This window comes from Cherax quadricarinatus, chromosome 9 (assembly GCF_038502225.1).
Source record: "Cherax quadricarinatus isolate ZL_2023a chromosome 9, ASM3850222v1, whole genome shotgun sequence".
Taxonomy (NCBI): Eukaryota; Metazoa; Arthropoda; class Malacostraca; order Decapoda; family Parastacidae; genus Cherax; species Cherax quadricarinatus.
In genome coordinates, this window is record NC_091300.1 from 13,788,475 (window position 1) to 13,811,912 (window position 23,438).

The 23,438-nt window shown below is 36.0% G+C and overlaps 1 protein-coding gene across 3 annotated transcripts in view; it reads left to right on the forward strand.

The window, feature by feature from the left end:
- The window catches only part of IntS3 (integrator complex subunit 3), a 58,468-nt gene extending 35,447 nt beyond the window's left edge, over nt 1-23,021 (forward strand). For 2 of the 3 annotated variants that reach the window (XM_053773006.2, XM_053773005.2), the window contains exons 10-14: nt 6,477-6,626; nt 7,672-8,159; nt 10,367-10,553; nt 12,699-13,176; nt 20,569-20,775. In XM_053773006.2, the coding sequence (XP_053628981.1) occupies nt 6,477-6,626; nt 7,672-8,159; nt 10,367-10,553; nt 12,699-13,176; nt 20,569-20,637 (1,372 nt within the window). In that variant the 3' untranslated portion in view covers nt 20,638-20,775. Of the gene's footprint in view, nt 1-6,476; nt 6,627-7,671; nt 8,160-10,366; nt 10,554-12,698; nt 13,177-20,568 lie in introns of all 3 variants that reach the window. The other variant, XM_053773004.2, reaches the window with a different exon arrangement.
- The last annotated feature ends 417 nt before the right edge of the window (nt 23,022-23,438 follow it).

Sequence of the window (23,438 nt, forward strand, 5' to 3'; positions counted from 1 at the left end):
CCCATCAATCCCGGCTGCCTTACCCCCTTTCATTTTACCTACTGCCTCACGAACTTCCCCCACACTCACAACTGGCTCTTCCTCACTCCTACAAGATGATGTTCCTCCTTGCCCTATACACGAAATCACAGCTTCCCTATCTTCATCAACATTTAACAATTCCTCAAAATATTCCCTCCATCTTCCCAATACCTCTAACTCTCCATTTAATAACTCTCCTCTCCTATTTTTAACTGACAAATCCATTTGTTCTCTAGGCTTTCTTAACTTGTTAATCTCACTCCAAAGCATATATGTGAACAGTATTTAGATAAAGGTAGGGAAGTTTTTATTGCATTTATGGATTTAGAAAAGGAATATGATAGAGTGGATAGAGGAGCAATGTGGCAGATGTTGCAAGTTTATGGAATAGGTGGTAAGTTACTAAATGCTGTAAAGAGCTTTTATGAGGATAGTGAGGCTCAGGTTAGGGTGTGTAGAAGAGAGGGAGAATACTTCCCGGTAAAAGTAGGTCTTAGACAGGGATGTGTAATGTCACCATGGTTGTTTAATATATTTATAGATGGGGTTGTAAAAGAAGTAAATGCTAGAGTGTTCAGGAGAGGGGTGGGATTAAATTATGGGGAATCAAATTCAAAATGGGAATTGACACAGTTACTTTTTGCTGATGATACTGTGCTTATGGGAGATTCTAAAGAAAAATTGCAAAGGTTAGTGGATGAGTTTGAGAATGTGTGTAAAGGTAGAAAGTTGAAAGTGAACATAGAAAAGAGTAAGGTGATGAGGGTATCAAATGATTTAGATAAAGAAAAAAATTGGATATCAAATTGGGGAGGAGGAGTATGGAAGAAGTGAATGTTTTCAGATACTTGGGAGTTGACGTGTCGGCGGATGGATTTATGAAGGATGAGGTTAATCATAGAATTGATGAGGGAAAAAAGGTGAGTGGTGCATTGAGGTATATGTGGAGTCAAAAAACGTTATCTATGGAGGCAAAGAAGGGAATGTATGAAAGTATAGTAGTACCAACACTCTTATATGGGTGTGAAGCTTGGGTGGTAAATGCAGCAGCGAGGAGACGGTTGGAGGCAGTGGAGATGTCCTGTCTAAGGGCAATGTGTGGTGTAAATATTATGCTGAAAATTCGGAGTGTGGAAATTAGGAGAAGGTGTGGAGTTAATAAAAGCATTAGTCAGAGGGCAGAAGAGGGGTTGTTGAGGTGGTTTGATCATTTAGAGAGAATGGATCAAAGTAGAATGACATGGAAAGCATATAAATCTATAGGGGAAGGAAAGAGGGGTAAGGGTCGTCCTCGAAAGGGTTGGAAAGAGGGGGTAAAGGAGGTTTTGTGGGCGAGGGGCTTGGACTTCCAGCAAGCGTGCATGAGCGTGTTATATAGGAGTGAATGGAGACGAATGATACTTGGGACCTGACGATCTGTTGGAGTGTGAGCAGGGTAATATTTAGTGAAGGGATTCAGGGAAACCGGTTATTTTCTTATAGTTGGACTTGAGTCCTGGAAATGGGAAGTACAATGCCTGCACTTTAAAGGAGGGGTTTGGGATATTGGCAGTTTGGAGGGATATGTTGTGTATCTTTATACGTATATGCTTCTAAACTGTTGTATTCTGAGCACCTCTGCAAAAGCAGTGATAATGTGTGAGTGTGGTGAAAGTGTTGAATGATGATGAAAGTATTTTCTTTTTGGGGATTTTCTTTCTTTTTTGGGTCACCCTGCCTCGGTGGGAGACGACCAACTTGTTGAAAAAAAAAAAAATTAAGTTTTCGTTACCTGCCCAAGGTTCTGGTCTTTTGGGATTGGTTATACAATATCTTGTGGATAAGAAGCTCATGTCATGATAAGTCTGTCCTTATATTTATCCATGCATTCCTAAACGTGACTTACCAAGCAACATATGACATATGCATTACTAATTAATATGAAAAAAATAGATATTGCTGTTTAATTAATCAACCTAAACTCATAAGTAAGGTGTTCCATTAGAAAATGTTAATATGGTAGTGTTTCTTGACTTTCTTCTTACCCTTATCAACTGCCTAATTGAGTTATTAAAATTGCCACTGATTACTCAAAAATTGATGGCAATAATCTTATTATAGCCTAGGCTACATTTGTATCTGGTTAATTGACTTAAGGCACATGGGAAGTATGATTGCTTGTTGCTATGGTAACATGGTAAGCTTCAGGTTGTTAATGAAATGTATATAGAGTAAAGTGAAGGTTATCATTATCTTTGTAGTTATTGATGTGCATTATTAAATGTATAGCATTGAGGTGAAATTGTAAAACTAATGATTCTACAGTAAAGCATCAGCTATCTAGAATGCTTAGAACCAACCCATGTCCAGACTACTACTTTCTTTCTTTCAACACACTGGCCATATCCCACCGAGGCAGGGTGGCCCAAAAGGAAAAACGAAAGTTTCTCCTTTTACATTTAGTAATATATACAGGAGAAGGGGTTACTAGCCCCTTGCTCCCGGCATTTCAGTTGCCTCTTATAACACGCATGGCTTACGGAGGAAGGATTCTGTTCCACCTCCCCATGGAGATAAGAGAAAATAAACAAGAACAAGAACTAGAAAGAAAACAGAGGAAAACCCAGAGGGGTATGTATGTATATATATGCTTGTACATGTACGTGTAGTGTGACCTAAGTATAAGTAGAAGTAGCAAGACGTACCTGAAATTTTGCATGTTTGTGAGACAGAAAAAAAGGACACCAGCAATCCTACCATCATGTAAAACAATTACAGGCTTTCATTTTACATTCACTTGGCAGGACAGTAGTACCTCCCTGGGTGGTTGCTGTCTACCAACCTACTACCTATATCCAGACTACTTATGATCACTAATTATAGTTTGGTAGGTACAGGAACATAACTGAATTACAAAGCATAAAGAAGTCCATGATATAGTGAAAACAAAAGAAGTTTTGAATGTACAATGAGATACAGTCTCCATTTTCAAAGTACAACATGCTAAGGTAAGCCGAAGTGGTAGCAGGTTCAGACAACTCGCTCTTTCTTAGTCAACTGGTAATTAATAATCTAAGCTTTATATTTTCCAAAGAATTGATTGCCAAACTGCTGATGTTGTACTGTATATGGTTTGCTATGGAAATGTAAATTTGTGAATGGTTAAACTGAAAATTGTTATTATCATTCCAAAAAAAAGTCCAGAGCCATTATGTTGAGTAGTTTTTATTGTAAATTAATTGACTTAAATGAACAAGTAAAATTGCTTGACTTTGTATTTGTACACATGGCAGATTAAGACACTTTCTTGCTTCTTGGTTGTGAATTTTATTTTAGTGTTGCAAGTCTCAAAGCAATTCTGTTTTCTTCTTTATGTTGGTGGATCTTAAATGTTTAATTAATTGGAAAATATCAGATATTTCAAAGTAGCCTTGGATGTGCTCCAGTTACTTGAATTGAGCGCCCTCCACTTGCTTGGTGCCATATAGCCTCTACAGGTTTAGTGCTCCCTATGAATGAAATAATAATAATTAAGAGTAGCTGGACTGAGATTCTTGCTTTATAACAGGCTAGATATTTTTTGCCATATCAGTTTAGTGAGATTTTGAGAGTTTTACTACTCTCACAGCCCAGCTCTGGGCCTAGCTTACCTGGTTGTTGTCTAGTCAACCAGGCTGTTATTGCTCTTAGCCCACTGACCCACATATCTGTCACAGCTGAGATAATGTACTGTACTTCATTATTTTTCTGAGAAGTAGTTTCAAAAGTAGTTCTTAGTCTAGTATGAATTACTGCCTGCCTGATCCACTGTTGGAAGAATGATCCAGTCAAACTGAATTTTTCACTGTGGGCATCTGTGCTAATACAGTGGACCCCCGGTTAACGATATTTTTTCACTCCAGAAGTATGTTCAGGTGCCAGTACTGACCGAATTTGTTCCCATAAGAAATATTGTGAAGTAGATTAGTCCATTTCAGACCCCCAAACATACACATACAAACACACTTACATAAATACACTTACATAATTGGTCGCATTCGGAGGTAATCGTTATGCGGGGGTCCACTGTACTTCTATTATTGTATTGATTAGCTATTTTTGAGATCATGTACAAGTGATTTGATGAAATTTATTGTTACATGAAAACATGCAAAACTTGTGTTTAATCCAAATAAATTGGATTTTGTCTTCAACTTGATAACAGTAAATAAAGTTGCTAACTGAGGACATTATTTGAAATATTTAGTGAATTATTGTATTTATATAATTTTTCGTCCAGCCTAAATTTTTGTAATACTGTACTGTACTACAAAGGACTTTAGAATTAACAGAATGCTATGAGTCAGTGCTAAGGGTTGTATGTCTATGAACTGAGGGATCTCCCCAACAATAAGTCGAGCAGTTCATAAGAGGATAAAATGTTATGGGTATCTTATCAGTGCTTGTCATTATAGTCATGATGAGCTAGTGCTGGGTTGAATGCCAACCTAGGTATAGCCTGAGTGACTGCAACTTGTCCTCCAACATAAACAAGTGTGATTTCCAACATTTAACTGACGACAGTGTCTCTTCTGCTGCCAGATATAATTTGTCCTTTTGTGTAAATTTGCTCATTTCTTTTTACTGTGCAAATATAAGTTAATCTAGAATAGCTAATATTTAATTTTGATATTAGTTTAGGTTAATCTAGAACTAATATGCTATTTTTGTCTCTGTTTAGACTGGAAAAGTTGTCACTGTAATGGACTGGAAAATGCAATTGTTTTGAGGGTGGGTCGGTGAGCGAGTTGCTATGGCATGGAAACAGATGTGTAGGTAAGATTAAGATTGCCTTAATAAACTTTTACCTGTCTCTTTCCAAGTAGAAAGAGACAGATAAAAGTAGAAAAGTGCAAATATGGGAAATAAGTGGTTATCAGAATATAGTAGAAACCAAATGAGGCCACACTGTGTACTGTATGAAAGATAAGATCCGAGGGTAGGGAACAGAGGTGCTCCCTTAAATAACTGAAGCCAGATAATCTATCGTGGAATAATTTGGTAAAATGGTCATCTTCTTAAAAAAATACACAAATATAATTTATTGATCCCTATTTCATGTTGATTAGTGGACTTGTAACCCTAACCTGTATATCATACCTGGCCTAATTAACCATAATTGTATGTGTCAAGAAAATCATGCATTACTGAACTTTCCACTGTCACTGCTGTGGATGAATTAAGTGAGAAGTGAATGCTCGTTTCATTAACATTTTAAGCTCGTTTCATTAATTTCATTTGCTTAATTTATTTTACGATTAATGGATACAAAGAGGAGAGCTGATCCTATTCATTGGAAGTATTATAAGTGGAGAAATTTAGTTTGTAAGAAAATAATTGACACTCTTTTGGTTTTTTGCATTGACTACTGTTATTAATAGATATAGGAATTTGCTTTTTCAAATTAAAATTTAATTTAATCTTTGGAATTGCAGTAATAGGTGGAGAGGAATTAACAATGTAGAGGCACTGTACTTTTTAGGCAAAATGTGGGTTGGTATACCAAAATGAATATGTCGTGTGTGGCTATATAAACAGGTGTGTTTTTATTGTTCATGCAGGATACAAAGGCAAATTTCCAGCAGGTGCAGAGCAAACTTATATTGTGGCAGTAGGTTGCTCTTGATTAAGCTCTACATAGAGCAAAATGTTGTGACAATAGAAATTTGTTCTGCACATGTCTTTTCTTTAATACAGGTGCAGCTTGTGCAACACACTGATTCATACTGCAAGTCCTACAGCAGCACAAAAAATTAAAGACCTTTGAAGTGCTTGTTTTTTATGATGCAGAAACTTCAGTCTTGCTGTCATGCTCTGAACACTGAAATTAATAATCTTTTCTTGAACAGTCGTCATTTTCTTTTCTTTAATATAGAGTTAATATATTTAAAAAATTAATCATTTTCAACTCAAAACATTAGCACCTCAAAGTACTGTATTTATTCATTATAAAAATTAAATCTATAATCATGATATATGGAATGCAGTTTTATTTTTATTTTTTTTTGTAGATTTACGAGCTGTGTTCTGTATTATCTTTTGTGGGATACCATTATATTCTCCCAACTACAAGTATTTATGTGAACTTGGATGACTTTATATTTGCATAATGGCAATGGAGTAGGCTATAAGAGCCTAAAGGAGTCTTAAAGAAGAAAGTGATTCATATTTTATATCAGTCCAGTAAATGAGACAGGATATTTTACATTACATCATTCATCATCATCATTATTGCCCCACTTTACACTAGAGTGGGAAGGCAGTTTAATTTTGTAATTTAATATTTTAAGTATTGTACAGTATTTCATAGTATTTATTCCACTAATGTGTAATGCAAGGGAATTATTTTACATAAAAAACTTAATTTGTTCATTAAAATACTTAATGTTAGAAGATTTAAGCTAATTTTTTCCTTTTTACCTTTTTTTTTTTATCAGATGTGACCAGCTGCAGAAGTTATGTGATTTGATATTTAGTGAAGACCTAGATCAAGAAGAAGTAAATAATTTGACAACTTGCCTTTGTCACCTTCTGGCAGATGACTTAACACCAGGTACCTCTCTCTTGCCTCAGGATATTTCAGCCGAGTAAGTTCTAACCTTTTTCTCACATTTAACCCAGACTGGGTGAAACATAAGTCAACAAATTAATTTTGTAACATTTAGTAAGAAAGTACAAACTACCCTCAACTGTGTAAAAATAATTAGCTCAAGAAGAAAAATATTCTTGTTCTATTCATTGTCTGAGAATGTTTTAAAGAAAAATATTTTGAATCCTAAAATTAAAGAGGTAAGTTTTTTATTCATGTGGTTTACAGAAAGAATTTCAGAGCATTAATAAGGGGAGTTATAACATTGGAGAAAGTAAGATCTTTCATGAGATACTGAATATTATACAGTCCTATAATGTCTTAAGTGGTTGGCTCTGTAATTTTACCCTTGAGCAAAGAATCAGCCATTTTGCTTTTTGGTAAAAAAAAAAATGGTTTGCTAATGTACATTCTGTTGATTGATACCAAGAATTATTGAATGATGTGGGGAGGAGCTTGAGCTGTGTTTCAAAACATCATTCTATTTCTATCTCATTTATCTTGCAAGGATTACATTATTTGGCAAGTACTGTCAGTATTTATGTTAGTCAGACTTTTGTTTCCTTATTGTCATATTCTTTGTTCTGACTCCAGCTTGCCAATAAATAGAGACTTTCACAGAGGTTCAGGGTCCAACCATTTTGGAGTCTTATTATATTGCTTTGAGGGTTAATTTTTATTTGCCAGAAACTTTTAAGTATCTTTATGAAATGAATTACAAATAATTTCTTTGCTGCTTAATTGATATTTTTCTTGTGAATATTGAAATGCATTTCTTTTTTAAATTTTTTTAAAGGAGAGATAACAATATTGGCAGTTTGGAGGGATATGTTGTGTATCTTTATACGTATATGCTTCTAAACTGTTGTATTCTGAGCACCTCTGCAAAAGCAGTGATAATGTGTGAATGTGGTGAAAGTGTTGAATGATGATGAAAGTATTTTCTTTTTGGGGATTTTCTTTATTTTTTTTGGGTCACCCTGCCTCGGTGGGAGACGACCGACTTGTTGAAAAAAAAAAAAAAATATTTCTGAATGTTTCAGGAGCATTCAAGAAAGCTTGGGGCGTCCCTTGTATGTCCTCTTCGACAACCTCATCACCCTACCAGAGGATGATCATCGGAGACAACCTCTGCTACTACTGTTGGTAGAGATGCACAAGATCACCCTTCATGTTGGTTACCACTTTTTATATTTCCTCAAAGCCTCCAACATAAAGACAGAGAAAGTCCAAGAAAATAATGAGTGTTCCTTCCTTACCTATCGTGACCTGTGCAAGGCTGCAGGACAGAAGGATTTTGCTGGTTTTATCATTAAGGACTTGCGACTCTGTAGTGAAGATGATCCTCGAGTGTTAAGTTGGATTATTCCAGATATATATAACAGTTTCCCCAAACAAACGAGAGGGAATGCAGAATTATTACAGTTGGTGTTAGAACGATTAGACTCCTCACAACTACATGACCTGGTGTGCATGGTACTTCAGGGTTCTTTACAAATGTTTGACAACAGCTCCTTTGCTACAATACTGGGTGAGTATTCAAATTTCCTGAAGTCTTTTTTTTTTTATATATATTACAGTATTTGATAATCACATTACTGTATTACAAATTGTAAGATTTAAAATGGACACAGTAGTGCATGCAGTATCACCTGCAGTTGTTCAGTTTCATGAGTACTATTCATGATGGATATTATTTTTAAAACATTTATGAAGGGATTCAGGGAAACCAGCAGGCCGGACTTAGAGTCCTGGAGATGGGAAGTACAGTGTCTGCATTCTGAGGAGGGGTGGTAATGTAGCAGTTTTATAACTGTAGTGTAAGTGCACCTCTGGAAAGACAGTGATGGAGTGAATGATGATGAAAGTTTTTCTTTTTCGGGCCACCCTGCCTTGGTGGGAGATGGCCGATGTGTTAATAAAAAAAAATTGATTACCTTATATATAGAAGCAGGTTTTTCCTAAATAGTTAGGTAGTCTCATAAAATTACATTACTTTTTATCCACACAAGCAGTTTTTACTTCAATTGTTCTGACTGTTTCTGATATCTACCACATCTGGGCCACAGATGTTAACAGTGTTCTCTTTATATACATATAAACCCATGGTGCCCCCTGCTTTTCACTAGATCTGTTTTATAACTTCTCCCATTATTTCACTAAAGTACGTACATTGTTGTGGTAGTGTGCAGATTTGGGACCAGGTTTTCGAGTATATTCATTGTGTATAAGTGTACATTCCCAGTGTAATACTACTTCAAAATTTATGTTGACAATGAATGTTTTCTGTAGCAAGCCTCATTCATGCTAAGCCAGGAAATGTAACACCATTGTGGATGTCTTATATATAAGCACATAAACTTTAGAAAGTTCACCTGCTTGCCATCAGACTGGTCTCACAGGGATAGGACTTAAGCTGTAAGGAAAGGCTGTCCAAGCTGAATTTCTTGTTACAGAGGGGCAGTGAAAGGTCAGGTCAAATATGATTATGATGTACAAGATACCGGATACAAGATGAACCAAAGGGGCATTAGAAAGAAGTTTTATCAGTGGAATGTTTTAATTAGGCTTTCACACATGAGATGGCATGCCAGACTGCTTGATCTGGTGCACATGTGTGAGGAATGGCATGCCCCACTGCTTGCCAGGTGTTGATGTGAAGAATGGCATGCGATAATGTTTACCAGGTGTTGACATGTGAGGATTGGCATGCCATACTTCTTACCAGGTACCCACATGTTAGGAATGACATGCCATACTGCTTACCAGATACTCACATGTTAGGAATGGCATGCCATACTGTTTACAAGGTGTTGACATGTGAGGAATGGCATGCCACACTGCTTGCCAGGTACTCATGTGAGAAGTAGCATGCTATGGTTCTTACCAGGTACTCACATATGAAAAGTGGCATTTTATATTGCTTACCTGGTGATAGCTTGTGATGAGATGTATGATGTACTGCTTAACCTAAGAACATGACAGTCATAAATTAGAAAGTTGTGCATTACTCTTGTGCTTATTTTTTGGGATGAATTATTTTTGAAATGTTTGGAATGTAACTTAGTGTTTTATTTATTTGCTATTTGCTTTGCATAGTGCATTTTTACTATGCATGCCAAATTTCAAGAATGGAGCCAGTCTGCTCAGTGAGGGGTTTACAATACCATTAATCACTGAATAATACTTTTTTCTTTGTTTACTAATTGTCATCTGCAGTTCTGTATTAACGGTTAGACTGTGAGTTGCAAGTTACAGATTATAACCAATGGACATACATCTGTATGTCCATTAGTTATAATCTCTCTCTCTTCATATTGAAAAACTAAAATATTGCTCTGATTGTAATAATTTTCTTATTAATAACCCAGTAACAATGAAAATTTATTTCCCAAAAATGCAGAGCATAGCATAAGGAAATTTCCAAACAAATATATTAAATTCCATAATATGCACTGAAATTTAGGCAGGGCACAGGTTTAAATAATGCAGCATTTCTGTAAATACAGGATATTTTATCTTACTAACCTTGATGCTGGTGATGGGCTCTTGATCCAAGGAATTGGATATAGCCTTCCTTTCCTACAGGTATAGTCATCCCCATGAATGTAATAATAAAAATATATGTAATTGATTATAAGACTGTATACCCATACAGGTTTAGCACAGGTTTTTAATGTAAAGATAATGATGATAATGATTTTGTTTATAAACTGATTATTGGAATGCATTTTATAGAGAAGAGCTTGCAGTGGGAGACGGTGGAACAGCTATTTCTGTGGCAACTGGCCAAAGCCCATGAGATTCCTGTGGATTGTTGCTTGTCTGTGATGCCCAAGCTCAAGTTTACCTCACATTCTGCCACCGTGACCAACACTCATGGCGAAGCTCTGTCCAACATTCTTATGATGCTCCGGAGAGAATCGTAGGTTTAAAGATAGTTTGGTAGTTTACTGATAGTCTGCATTTCATGTGTACATAACCTGCTTGTTGTGATTTTACCTTCATTTTTTTTTTCTCAAATTTTGTTTTGTAATTGTGGCAATGTGGGAGGTGTTGCAATGTATGTAATAGGTAATAGGTTATTAACCTTTTGAGGGTCCAAGCCGTAGATCTACATCATGAGCTCAGCTCACTCATAAGCTGCGAGTGGTAAATTTAGGCATAAATATGAGAGAGTGCATCACTGTGGTAAGTGTGCACCATATAATACAAATCCTGCAGCACACAGTGCATAATGAGAAAAAAATGCGACTGTTTTTAGGATTAAAACACCGACTTTGCGGTGTATTTTTTGTATGTTTTTTTACAGTTGTATTCGCGGTTTCTTGGTCTCATTTAATAGAATGTTAGATATATTACAGAAACAGATGATTTTTATTGGTTTTAGTACTGAAAATAGCTTGAAATTGAGCTCAAAGTAGTGGAAATGTTCAATTTTTGCCGAAGTTCAAGAGTAAACAAATGACATCTCGCATCCAATACACATCAACTGGTGGGTCTAATATACATTCACAAATGTGCTGATATTATTTATACAGTTATTACAATATTGCATAACAGTAAATCTTCTATTTTTTGGTGTGAATAAAAATTCTTTATGTAAATAAAAAATCAAAATGGAATTCATTTGTAAAGCCTAGAAATGTAACTGATAAACAGAGGAAATATTATTTTAGTGCCAGGAAGGCCTGCGGTGTTTATTCTGGACCCTATTTTGAAATTGGAATATTTTGAACTTTGTGTGAAATTGACCAAATTACTAATTTCTGATCACTTTATTGGGTAGTTGAAATAGTTGATTGAGCACTTACTTGTGCTCATTCAATAAAATAGGGAGTAATACTAGCAAAATAGCTAAGAATTTGGTAGGCTGAAATAATGTAATTGACCTGAAATAGGAGTCAAAGTGGGCAAAATCTCCAGTGCTTAAATATGGCTGACAGTAAAATTTGCATGCAGTTTCGTCAGTTTTCCATGAAATGTCATACTTTTTGTTTTTTTACCTTCAGAAAAAGATTCTCTACCATGTCATAAGAAAAAATAGCAAAATTTTTTTTGAAAATTCTTGGACTCTCAAAGGGTTAAAAGCAGTAAAGTGTTTTTATGCAGATAAGCTCAGGTTAGGGTATGCAGGAGAGAGAGGGGGGGAAATAATTATCCAGTAAAAATAGGCCCTAGACAGGGATATGTTATATCCCCATGGTTATTGAACCTATTTATAGATAGGGTTTTTTAAAGAAGCGAGTACTAGGGTGTTAGGTAGAGGTGGAGGATTAACCCTTAAACGGTCCAAACAGATCGACATTCAAATTCGTAGTGCTACAAAAGTAGATCTACTTTTTTTTACATATTTTCAAATATAACAAAAAAAATGTAGATAAAATTTTTTACACGTTTTCAAATGTAAAACAAAAAAGAAGATCTACATTTTTTTACATACTTTCAGATGTTGAAAAAAACGTATATATACGTTTGGACCATTTAAGGGTTAAAGGTTAACGAATCTGATACAGAGTGGGAATTGTTCAAGTTGCTCTTCACTGATGAGAAGGTTTTTTTGGGAGATTCTGAAGAGAAGTTGCCAAGATTGGTAGATGAATTTAAGAGGGTATGTAAAGGAAGGAAACTAAAGGCAAACATAGGAAAGAACAAGTTGATGAGAATAACAAAATTAGGCAATGAAAGATTGGATATAAGATTGGAGGGAAGGTGTATGGAGATAGTAAAAGTATTCAGACATTTGGATGTAGACTTGTTGGCAAATGGGTTTATAAAGTGAACCAGAGAATAGACTTGGATAAAAAGGTGGGGTATGCTTTGGGGCATCTTTAGAGACAAAGAACTTTTTTCTCCTGTTGCCTACATGGATAGTGTGCCAGAGTACTGTATAGTGGTACAAACACTGTTTAACAGGTGGGATGCATGGGCTTGAAAATGTTACAATAAGGAGGAGACTGAAGGATGTCAGTCTTCCTTGGTGGGAGATGCCCAGTGTGTTTAATTTTTTTTTTTATATTTATTGTTTTAATGGGTAACATGACTACAGTATTCTTTTTTATCTTAACAGTCCATCTGAAATTCTGCTAAGAACGCTACTTCTTCGAGAGTTCAGAGTGGAAGATCCAACAGTAGCCACTATCCTGCAGTACTGGGTTCAGAGGTATGAGGACAAGATGGCTAAGCTCATTAATGATGTAGTCAATAATAAACCACAGCCCTCGCCAAACAAACGAAAACGAAACCAAAGTACAAAAGCCAATGCAGTGCCATTGGATCAAGTGTTGTCACACTTAAACCACTTAAGAACAGCTTGTGGTCAAACGACATTTTTTGCATTAGAAACAATGCAGGATACTCTACAGACTGCCCAAAATCAGTGTAGTGAAACGCAGAAGAAAAAATATGGTGATCTCTTTGCTCTTATTGAGGAGGAGGATGAGGAGGAGCCAGCGCCTGAACCTCAAAGAAAACCTAAGTCTAATAGAGGAAGAAAACCGAAAGGCCGAAAAAAACAGGAATCAGAGAGTGAAGAGGAGAGTAGTGAGGTAAGTGTTGAAATACTGTATTTTGTTTAAAGGAGATAAGAGGAACAGTGTGGTGGGACCAAAACATCTAAAATATATGAGGAAAGAGAGAGAGAGTCAATGCCATGAGAGTGAATGATGTGCACAAGAAAATGTTTAAACTTATTGAAGACCTAAAAATGCAACATTTGAGGCTATAAGATGAAAATTATGCCCTAAAAATCAAACAGTTATCATTAGTTATTGGGCTATCTTCAGGCGGTGAAAAAATCCACACTGAGTTAAAGCAGGGAGTAGATTACGTCACCTTACCCGAAAGATGTATGTACAAGTGAAATAGATGTGATTTTGGTCGATTTTCAGACCAGAAGCAGCTTCAAAATAGGGATCATAGTGTCAGAAATATTTGATATTTTGGCTGTTTTTCTGAGGAAGGGTTGGACTTTCCCCTCCCCCTCCCCCCTCATTCTGTTTTATAGGTTTTTACCAGGCTTGCTTTAATTATTGGGATGACCTGAACCATGACCAATCATTCTTTGTTATATTTTATTATTTGAGAAATTGGGTAAAAGTGATTTTTGTGTGGATTCAAAATGGAGGGCAAGTGTTAAATAGGAGAGGCCTGGGGATGTGATTAACCCTTTCGGTGGCTATCATATAGAATTATGTCATTGAGGCCAGGGTCCCTCACGTAGTTCTGTCATGAGCTCAGCTCGCTCAGATAAGCTGTGAGTGGTAAATTTTGCCCAGATAGGAGAGAATAGGTCTGCATGATGAGTGTGCACAGTATAAAAAAAAATCCTGCCCCCCCCACGGTGCATGATGGTGATTTTGAATTGTTTTCTAGAATGGCTTTTATGGTTTTATTGGCTGTTTCTTGCTAATAATTGATAGAATGGAAAACATACTACTGAAATATAGATGATTTTAGTTGGCTTGAAATTGGGCTCAAAGTAGCAGAAATAATTTGATTTTTGCCGACTTTCTTGAGGATAGGTAAAGTCCTCCCACACCCTCCAGTTTGTTTTATGGATTTTTGATAGGTCTGATTCAATTGTTGGGATACCGTAAACCATGACCAATTATTCCTGATTATATTTTATTATACAACCTCTCCTCACTTAGTGATGTACTCATTTACTGATGATTCGGACTAACGACGGGCTTTCTGACCGGTATACATACTTAAATAATGTTTATTAGAGCTGATTTCCTCTATTCTGTTTATTACAATATACAGTACACTACTGTATAAACTTTTAAAAATAAACTAAAAATGCTGTAAATGGTGCAAAGGTGACATTAAAACAATAAATATCAAAGATGGTTAACACAACCTAGGTAGTAGGTTGGTAGACAGCAACCGCCCAGGGAGGTACTACCGTCCTGCCAAGTGATTGTAAAACGAAAGCCTGTAATTGTTTTACATGATGGTAGGATTGCTGGTGTCTTTTTTCTGTCTCATAAACATGGTGACTTTGTCAATGGTCCAAGTCGGACCGAAACGTCGTCGTAAACTTCTCTCTTTTATGTGCGGGTTATTTGTGTATCGTTCCAGTCACGGTATTGTGCCTTTTTTGTTATTTATTGCTACTTCTACTTACACTTAGGTCACACTACACATACATGTACAAGCATATATATACACACCCCTCTGGGTTTTCTGCTATTTTCTTTCTAGTTCTTGTTCTTGTTTATTTCCTCTTATCTCCATGGGGAAGTGGAACAGAATTCTTCCTCCGTAAGCCATGTGTGTTGTAAGAAGCGACTAAAATGCCGGGAGCAAGGAGATAGTAACCCCTTCTCCTGTGTAAATTACTAAATTTGAAAAGAGAAACTTTTGTTTTTCTTTTTGGGCCACCCTGCCTCGGTGGGATACGGCTGGTTTGTTGAAAGAAAAAAGGTTAACACAAATCCATGGTGCTTCATATGTCAGTTTGCGTGCAGCCAGCAGTAACAGCCTGGTTGATCAGACCCTGATCCTCCATGAGGCCTGGTCTCAGACCGGGTTGCAGGGGTGTTGACCCCCGAAATCCTCTCCAGGTATACCTATGCCACTGACCATATATCAGTTATAAATGTATTTGATAAGGTAATAATAATGGTATAATTCTGATACACTTGTGAGCTTCCATTCTTTCATAACACTAAATTTACTAGTGTTGCTCATAATCATATATTTTTATATTATTGCATGAAATTGTCCTGCAAATTATTGACATATTGACAAATAGACTTCAATTTTAGAAGTACACAAAGAACACTTACACTTCTCATCATTCAAATATGCTGGCTTCCCCTAACACCAAGACTATAAAACAGGCCCTCCTGTTCACTTTACGACAACTGTCTAGGAAGTGATAACATATATTCCTCGTGGTTTCATGGGCTAAATTTTCACATGACTAGTGGATGGTGTCCTCCAGCCATAGGAGTGGGCTGATACTCTTTCCCTAGATCTCTCTCTATCACATCCCTCACTGGGGTTCAAGGCTAGAGAATTTCCTGCCCTACCATTAAAGAAGGGTTCTTCACAGTCATGAAACCATTGAGCAACAGATTTCACATTGTGGAGAGGAGCACTTTTCTGCATTAAAATCATTGCACCACACTGTGTGAAAGATTCGAGGAAGTAACCACAAAGCAATTCTAAATATTACAATTACATTAGTGGGGATATTTTTCTAGGCTTCTCTAGACATGCTGTTGGTGTAGTCATGTCATCAGTGCTGTTCTTAAGGAAGTGACTCAATTAGGTGTTCACTGAGTGCTCACATACATCGATAGTTTCTATTATTTCCTTTGTTTGATGGCCTGCCTTATGTAATCCAGTGGTTTGTGCAATTGTCTCTTGTGTCAGCAATTTAATCCTACCCATGTTAATTCATCACCAGCCAAAAATGTCCAACAAACTTGGCCCTCAAGGCTACACGGTGCATGGGACCACAGACACAAAACTGTCTAATGACAAGCACTGCAAAATTGGTATAATAAACTGGTGCATTCATAAAATGGCATATATATTATTTTTGTGGTGAATAATTACATTACTGTATTATATTTTATATTCTGTTGGAGTGTGAGAAAGGTAACATTTATAAAGAGATTCCAGAGAACCAGTTAGCCGGACTTGTCCTTGACGTGGGAAGTACAGAGCCTGCGGTTTAGAGGGTCATTTGAATTTATTACTTCTGGCAAAACTGCTATTTGGCTGAGTGATGATGAATGTGTTTCCTTTTTTTGGGGGTCACCCTACCTAGGTACAAGATGGTCAGTGTGCTAAAAACTTCTAAATATTTGTTGTTACTGATTTACTTGAATTGTTTTAGCTGATATTTCAATGTTTGGATTTATTATGCTTTTTGTGTAGATATAAATGCACTCTCTGGAAAGCTCTTGAGTTGCCATGATTGGAGAGAAGAATGGGTTGGACGTAAGGGACCAAGCATGCTGAAAACAGATGTGAATGGAGCTTCTAAAACCATGATGGAGTTCAGTTTAACATATCATTTACCCTTTTCTTGCCTTTTTTTTTTTCATGTAACATTTAACAGGTGTGTTTCTTTTCATACATCTTTTGTGTAGGTAGTTGGTTTGGCTTTATGTATATATAGTTAGCTACTTTACTGTCCAGACAGCACCTATTGTATCTATCAATTCATAAGTTTAAATTTTTGAAGAAATCTAATTACTATTATGAACACAGGTAAAGAATGGCCTGTGAGACCTGGTTGTAATGGGAATTGGAGCAAACAAACTCAGCAGTAGACTATAATGTATATTTTGCCTTCACCAACTATACAGATATGTACACTATGTACAATACGTACAGATAGAATAATAAGTGTGCACCATGGTGACACATGACAAAGTAGAAGCCAGAGAGAATGCACTGTACTCATCGAGCAGGTAGGCAAGTTTGCCAATGCTTATTGCAAGTGAACCACATTGCTTCAGCTTTGGCGGGCTTGCCTGTGATTGGTGAATGAACCAAGATATTGATTGAATGATGGGCATCCCTATTGATTGTTAAACCCTTAGCACCTGGTTTGCTGGTTGGGAGGCAGCCTATATGGGAATGTGACTTTTTTTTTTTTTCTCTCAACAAGTTGGTCGTCTCCCATTGAGGCAGGGTGACCCAGAAAGAAAGAAAATCCCCAAAACAAAAATACTTTCATCATCATTTAACACTTTCACCTCACTCATAATCATTGTTTTTGCAGAGGCACCCAGATACAACAGCTTAGAAGCATATATAAAGATACAATATAAAAAGTGACCTGAAATAATATAATAAACTATACTATTCACCATAGAGAATATAATATCAGGGCTCCAATTATATATATTCCTATTACACATCCCTCCAAACTGCTAATATCCAAAACCCCTCCTTTAAAGTGCAGGCATTGTACTTCCCATTTCCAGAATAAATTGTAACATACTCTTTGCATGCCACAATTACTGTATAAAAAAAAGTCTGTTTGACTACACTAATTGCTATGCATCCTAATATGCCAACAAATATTAGTAAACAAACTTTTGTTTATACTTGTGCTCTCCATATTCAGTGCTTCTTTTCACTTTGAAGCTACCCTATAATGTATAGTAGAGTACAGTAGGACCCCACTTATACGGCAGGTTAGGTTCCAGGCTACTACCGGAAATCAGAACACCATTTTTTTCCATTTATAAATGCATATAAATGCCAGACAACAAGTTTACACTAACTTATATTAAGTTATTAATAGAACTAGACATTAAAAACACAATAAAAAGTAAAATACATGCACAGTACATTCATTATTTACCTTAAAATATTTGTAGTCTTAATGTAGGGCGAGAAGTGAGTAGTACTTATTTGTAGGAAGTCAGGTGTAGGTAGCCTGGCTACATAGCTGCACCTACCTACATAGCTATATGATATTTAATGCAGCCCAGAGCCACGTTATTACCATCGACATACCTTGTTCGCTGAGTTTAATCGTTTCTAACAACTACAGTACCTTTAGATTCCATCATAAACGAAGGGAGAAGTAATAATTCATGCCGAGAATTGTAAATAAAACGGAATGTGTTAAGGGGAGTGACTGGGCCAAATGCAGATTCATACACGTTTTCTCTGGTGCTGGACCAAAGAAAATATAATGTTTGTCCCTCTGCCTGGCTACCACACCTATAATAATAATAATAATAGTGAAATTTATTGTACGTGTGGGTGTATGTATCATGTTTATATGCTATGTAACGTGTTTCTTACATAATTTTGAAGAAAATATAGATGGATTAATGAAAATGTCTATATAAACGTTATATAAGGCATTTAATGTGCCCAAGAGTGATTATTATTACGTAGTATTACTATGGCATTTAGACTAGAGGGACACTCTTAGTGATTTTAATGTGTACCTGCATGCCAGCATAGTGTTTAAGTATATTTAGGTACAGGTACACATAAGTATAATTATCAGAGTACATACATATAAATATGCAATATAGTAGAGCCCCACTTATATGGCAGGTTAGGTTCCAGGCTACTGCCGGAAAGCAGACAACGCTGGAAAGCAGGCATCGCTGGAAAGCAGGCATCGCCGGAAAGCAGAACGCCATTTTTTCCACTTACAAATGCATATAAATGCCAGATAACAAGTTTACACTAACATATATTAAGTTAGCAATAGAACTAGGCATTAAAAACAATAAAAAGTATAATACACACACAGTACACCCATTACTTACCTTAAAATATTTGTAGTCTTAATGTAGGGTGAGAGGTGTGTTTTATTTGTAGGAAGTCAGGTTTGGGAGGTATGGTAGCCAGCCAGGTCAGCCCACCCCACCCCACTCACATGTAATATACTACGACATTAAATTAAAGTGCCCCAGTGTGATAAAATACATATACAGTACATTAATTAATTACCTTAAAATATTTGTAGTCTTAATGTAGGGTGAGAGGTGAGTTTTATTTGTGGGAAGTCAGGTTTGGGAAGTATGGTAGCCCTCCCCGCCCACCCCACCCACCCTGCCTTGGTGGGAATCGGCCAGTGTGATAATAAAATAAATAAATAAAATAACAAACACTTTACATTTTGTACAAGTTGTCTCCACATTGATACTGTAGAATAAATAAAGCCCAACACTTCCATTCTCATGTAATTTTTAGAAGGAATGATGCTCTGACAAATTATTATTGTTATTACAAATTATTATTACTACAAATTATTATTACTACAAATTATTATTACAAGTTATTATTATTACAGATTATTATTATAATCATAAAAAAGAAGTGCTAAGCCCACAAGGATCATGAATAGCTAATGATAGAGTGAAGGCACACGAAAGGAATAAATTTCTAGTTACGATACTGGTGTTTGACTAAAGAAAACGTAATTCTTCTGACTCCTACCAACCGCTTGGTAAACATATCTCATATTTATGTCATTTTATATCATGTTTATGTGTTATGTAGTGTGTATATTATATAATTTTGAAAAAAAAATCATAGATGGATTAGTGGAGATGTCTATATTAACTAATATACGGCATTTAATGCGCCCAAGAGATTATATGGTGTTGAGTAGAGAGATTCTTAGTGATTTTAATGTGTACCTGCACACCAGCACAGTGTGTAAGTATATTTAATTACAGGTACACATAAGTATAATTATCAGAGTACATATAAAATATGCAAAAACTTTAAAACACTTGAAATTCTGGAAAATTTCCAGACATAATAGAGTTGTGCTTATAGAGAATGTAAACAAACCAGGTGGGGCACGCCGTATTAGAAAGACGGGGAGTCATATAGCAAGTTTTGGTCATAATTTGAAATCGCTGTATTAGTGGAACGCTGTAAAGCGGGGCCCTACTGTGTTCCATCTAAATTTCATAGACTAAATTGGTCTCTGAATCTGTGGTACACCTTTGCACTCTATTTTTCCACACATTTCACACAAACCTGTTGATTTCATTTAGGGCCTGTCACCACATAATACATAATGCCAAAGCATTTATCGTAAATATTGCACTAGCATGATGAACTGGTGTAGTAAGTGTATAGATATACATGTACTACTTGTACTGTATCATGTCTTATTAGGAGGACTGCCCCATTTTTTATGATAAGTAAACTTGAGAAAAGTAACTACAGGGTTTTAAATAAAATTCTACAGGAGTAAAATTGGAGTAGTATCTGTATTTGCTAGGATTTTGGTACAAATGTATGTGGATATGCCAAGTTAAAATACTGTATATTATAATATACTGCTGTAGATTGTGTACAGTACTTCAAACTCATACAATTATAGATCTACCAGAAGTTAAATTATTTAAGACTTACATTAATGTACTTGTGTATGGATTTACAGACAGTTACTTTCAGTAATTTTTTTATTTTTCACATTTTAGGAGGAAGATGTCAAGAAGCCATCCAGAAAGCGGAAAAAGAATAACCAAGTGGGGTCAGATAGTGACTAGCCATGGCCACGGTGGGTTTAGCTGAAAGCAGTGTGGGACAAGGTCCCAACAGGATTAGCTAAGTCACTTGTGATAATGGTTCAGTTACTGGCTAAGTCATTCTGGTACTGACTTAAGCCTCTGTGTACTGCCAAATCACTGTGGTACTGGCAAAGTTGCTGGGTACTGCCAAGTCACTGTGGTACTGGCTTAGCTGCTGGTACTGGCTAAGTCACTGGTACTGGCTAAGTCACTAGTACTGGCTAAGTCACTGGTATTGGCAAAGTCACTGGTATTGGCTAAGTCACTGGTGCTGGCCAGGTCTAAGCCAGTGTGGTTCGTGCAGAATTACTTTGGTACTGGCTAAGTTGCTCTGATACTGGCTAAGTTACTGTGATGATGGCCAAATCACTATGTGTACTGACCAAGTCGATAGTGCTGACTGCAGATGCTGGTACTTGCCAAGTCACTTGGTACTGGCAAAGTCACTGGTACTGGCTGTCACTGGTAAGAGCTAAGGTCACCACAGGACTAAAGCCTCCGGGAACAAAACCCAGCACTCTTCATCTGTGATGTGATATAGTGGTAGCCTTAATTTTTTTCATATATATTTTTTTTAATGCATTAAGTGAGAGGAGATGCATTGATTTCTTCATGAGGAGACTTTTTTTTTTTTTTTTGTCTTCTCTAGTGTTAATTTTTCCCCTGCCCCCCTCCCCTTAACTGAGCTGTGGACTCGAAAAAACTTTCCTCAGGCAAAGTAGACAGAATTGAAGGATATTGTTAAACAATTTCCTCATGTATGTACTCTAGTTTGTGAGACAGTATCGGCATGTGTGTGTGATGAATGTCCGTGCTTTGTTTGTGAAAGTGAATATAGGGATTACTAGGGGAAAGAAGCACTTTAAGGAATCTGCATATCAAGAGTGATACTGAAAAGCCAATTGAAAAAAAAAAAAAAGAAACAATAGATACGTTACCTCCCCAGCCAAAGATGTCTGATACAAAAGTATTGATGACCATCTCGATAATCAGTGCCTGTCTCCCCTTAGAGGTGTATTCAGCTGCCAGTCACATTTGTGTGTTGAAGACAAATATGGATATTGCAAGTGTCTAAATCAGCCATGAACATTAATGAAACACATTTCTCTAAAAGAGAAACACAGTAAAAGAAATTCCTTGAGAAATAACCACCATCACTTAAGTGTTATGAAATGAATTGTTATTGTGAATAATAATTATTCTTTTCAGTGTGATTGGCCTATTTTTTTATTTTTATTTTTAAAAGTGCAGAAATAATGTTCAGCACAAGCTATGATGTATTCATTAATCCATTTATTATGTTTATGGTCATAGTGTACAAAAACCATGAGCTCTTGAGCATTGTAAGCATTATAAGGTTGATGTCAACTGTCTATAAGATTGCTCAAATTGTCAGGTATGTATGGCATTCATATTGTAATGCTGTATTACATAACAAATTTAAAAGAAAAATCATTGTAAATTTTAATCAGAGTAACCTAATTCCAGGTACTAAATTCGTTAACCATTGGTACATACAAAATTAGTTTTTCATTTGTGCATAAATAGATCAGTAACCATTCTCAACATTAGAAAAAAAAGAGATGGTTAATTGATCTCAAGAACAGGTAGCAAATCAAATTTAATAAGATGTGGACAAAATGAGCATTCATAAATATTTGTCACTTCGTAATTTCAAAAGAGATTTTTAACTAGTTCATTAATTTAAGATGTGAGTAATATAGCACAAAATATACTGGCTCAGTAGACTCTTAATATATTCATCCACATCTTATTATGTTATTTTTGTAAGTTCTTGTGCTCAACAAGCAGTCCTGTTGGATGACAACACCAGCTCTTAAAATTTTCCATTCCAAATGAGAGGTATATCATTGTGCCATTATAAATCTGCATTTCTCTTATTTGAAAATTTACCAAAACGAGCAGTTCTGATTTGGTGTGTCATTTCAAACAGCCTTTTCCTATTTATAAGTACAGTATATAGGAAATGATGCCTGGTATTACTGTACCACTACGATCAAATATTTTTATCCCATCAGTTTTTTCATTGTTGATGTTATTTTCATTTAAAGTGATATATAGTATGATGGAAATGAGATTTTACCCATAACAGTCACAGCGTGAACATTTAGACCACAAATATTGTCAAAATTATAAACAAAAAAAAAACAAAAACAAAAAGCATTTTGATGAATGAAAGTGCAAGAACTAGACTGAAGATTTCAAGACGTGTAGACAATGCCTTACTGCTGTCTGTTTATACAACAAACACTCTATTCTTTGTTAAGATAGCCAAACTTCAACCAGTTTTAGATGTGCTAAAACAGATTTATATAAGATTATTAATAAAACTAAAAAAATTACTATTTTCTGAGTATCCTTCTGATAGTGTATAAACATCAACTAATTTTTATTTTTTATAAAAAAAAAAAAAAACTGTAGTTTTAAACTGTTAGTAAGAAGTTTGAGCTTAATAAAATAGTGCTTGCCTGTCAAATTTAAGAGTGGCCTTCAGGAATCTCAACAAAAGAGTTATTCCGGGTGCTTTATACAACACGTCACACCATCTTGGAGTACACAGCACCTGTATGCAGCCCATATTTGAGGAGAAAATGCAGAAGTATGCAACTAGGTTGGTTCTAGAGCTAAGGGTTATGAGCTATGAAAAGAGGCGGCAAGTTGAGAGAGAAGGCCAGGAGATGAGACACGATCCCCTGCAACCACATACAAGCAAGTACACATGCCCACATATGAATACATTATGCCCATCTTGGAGTATG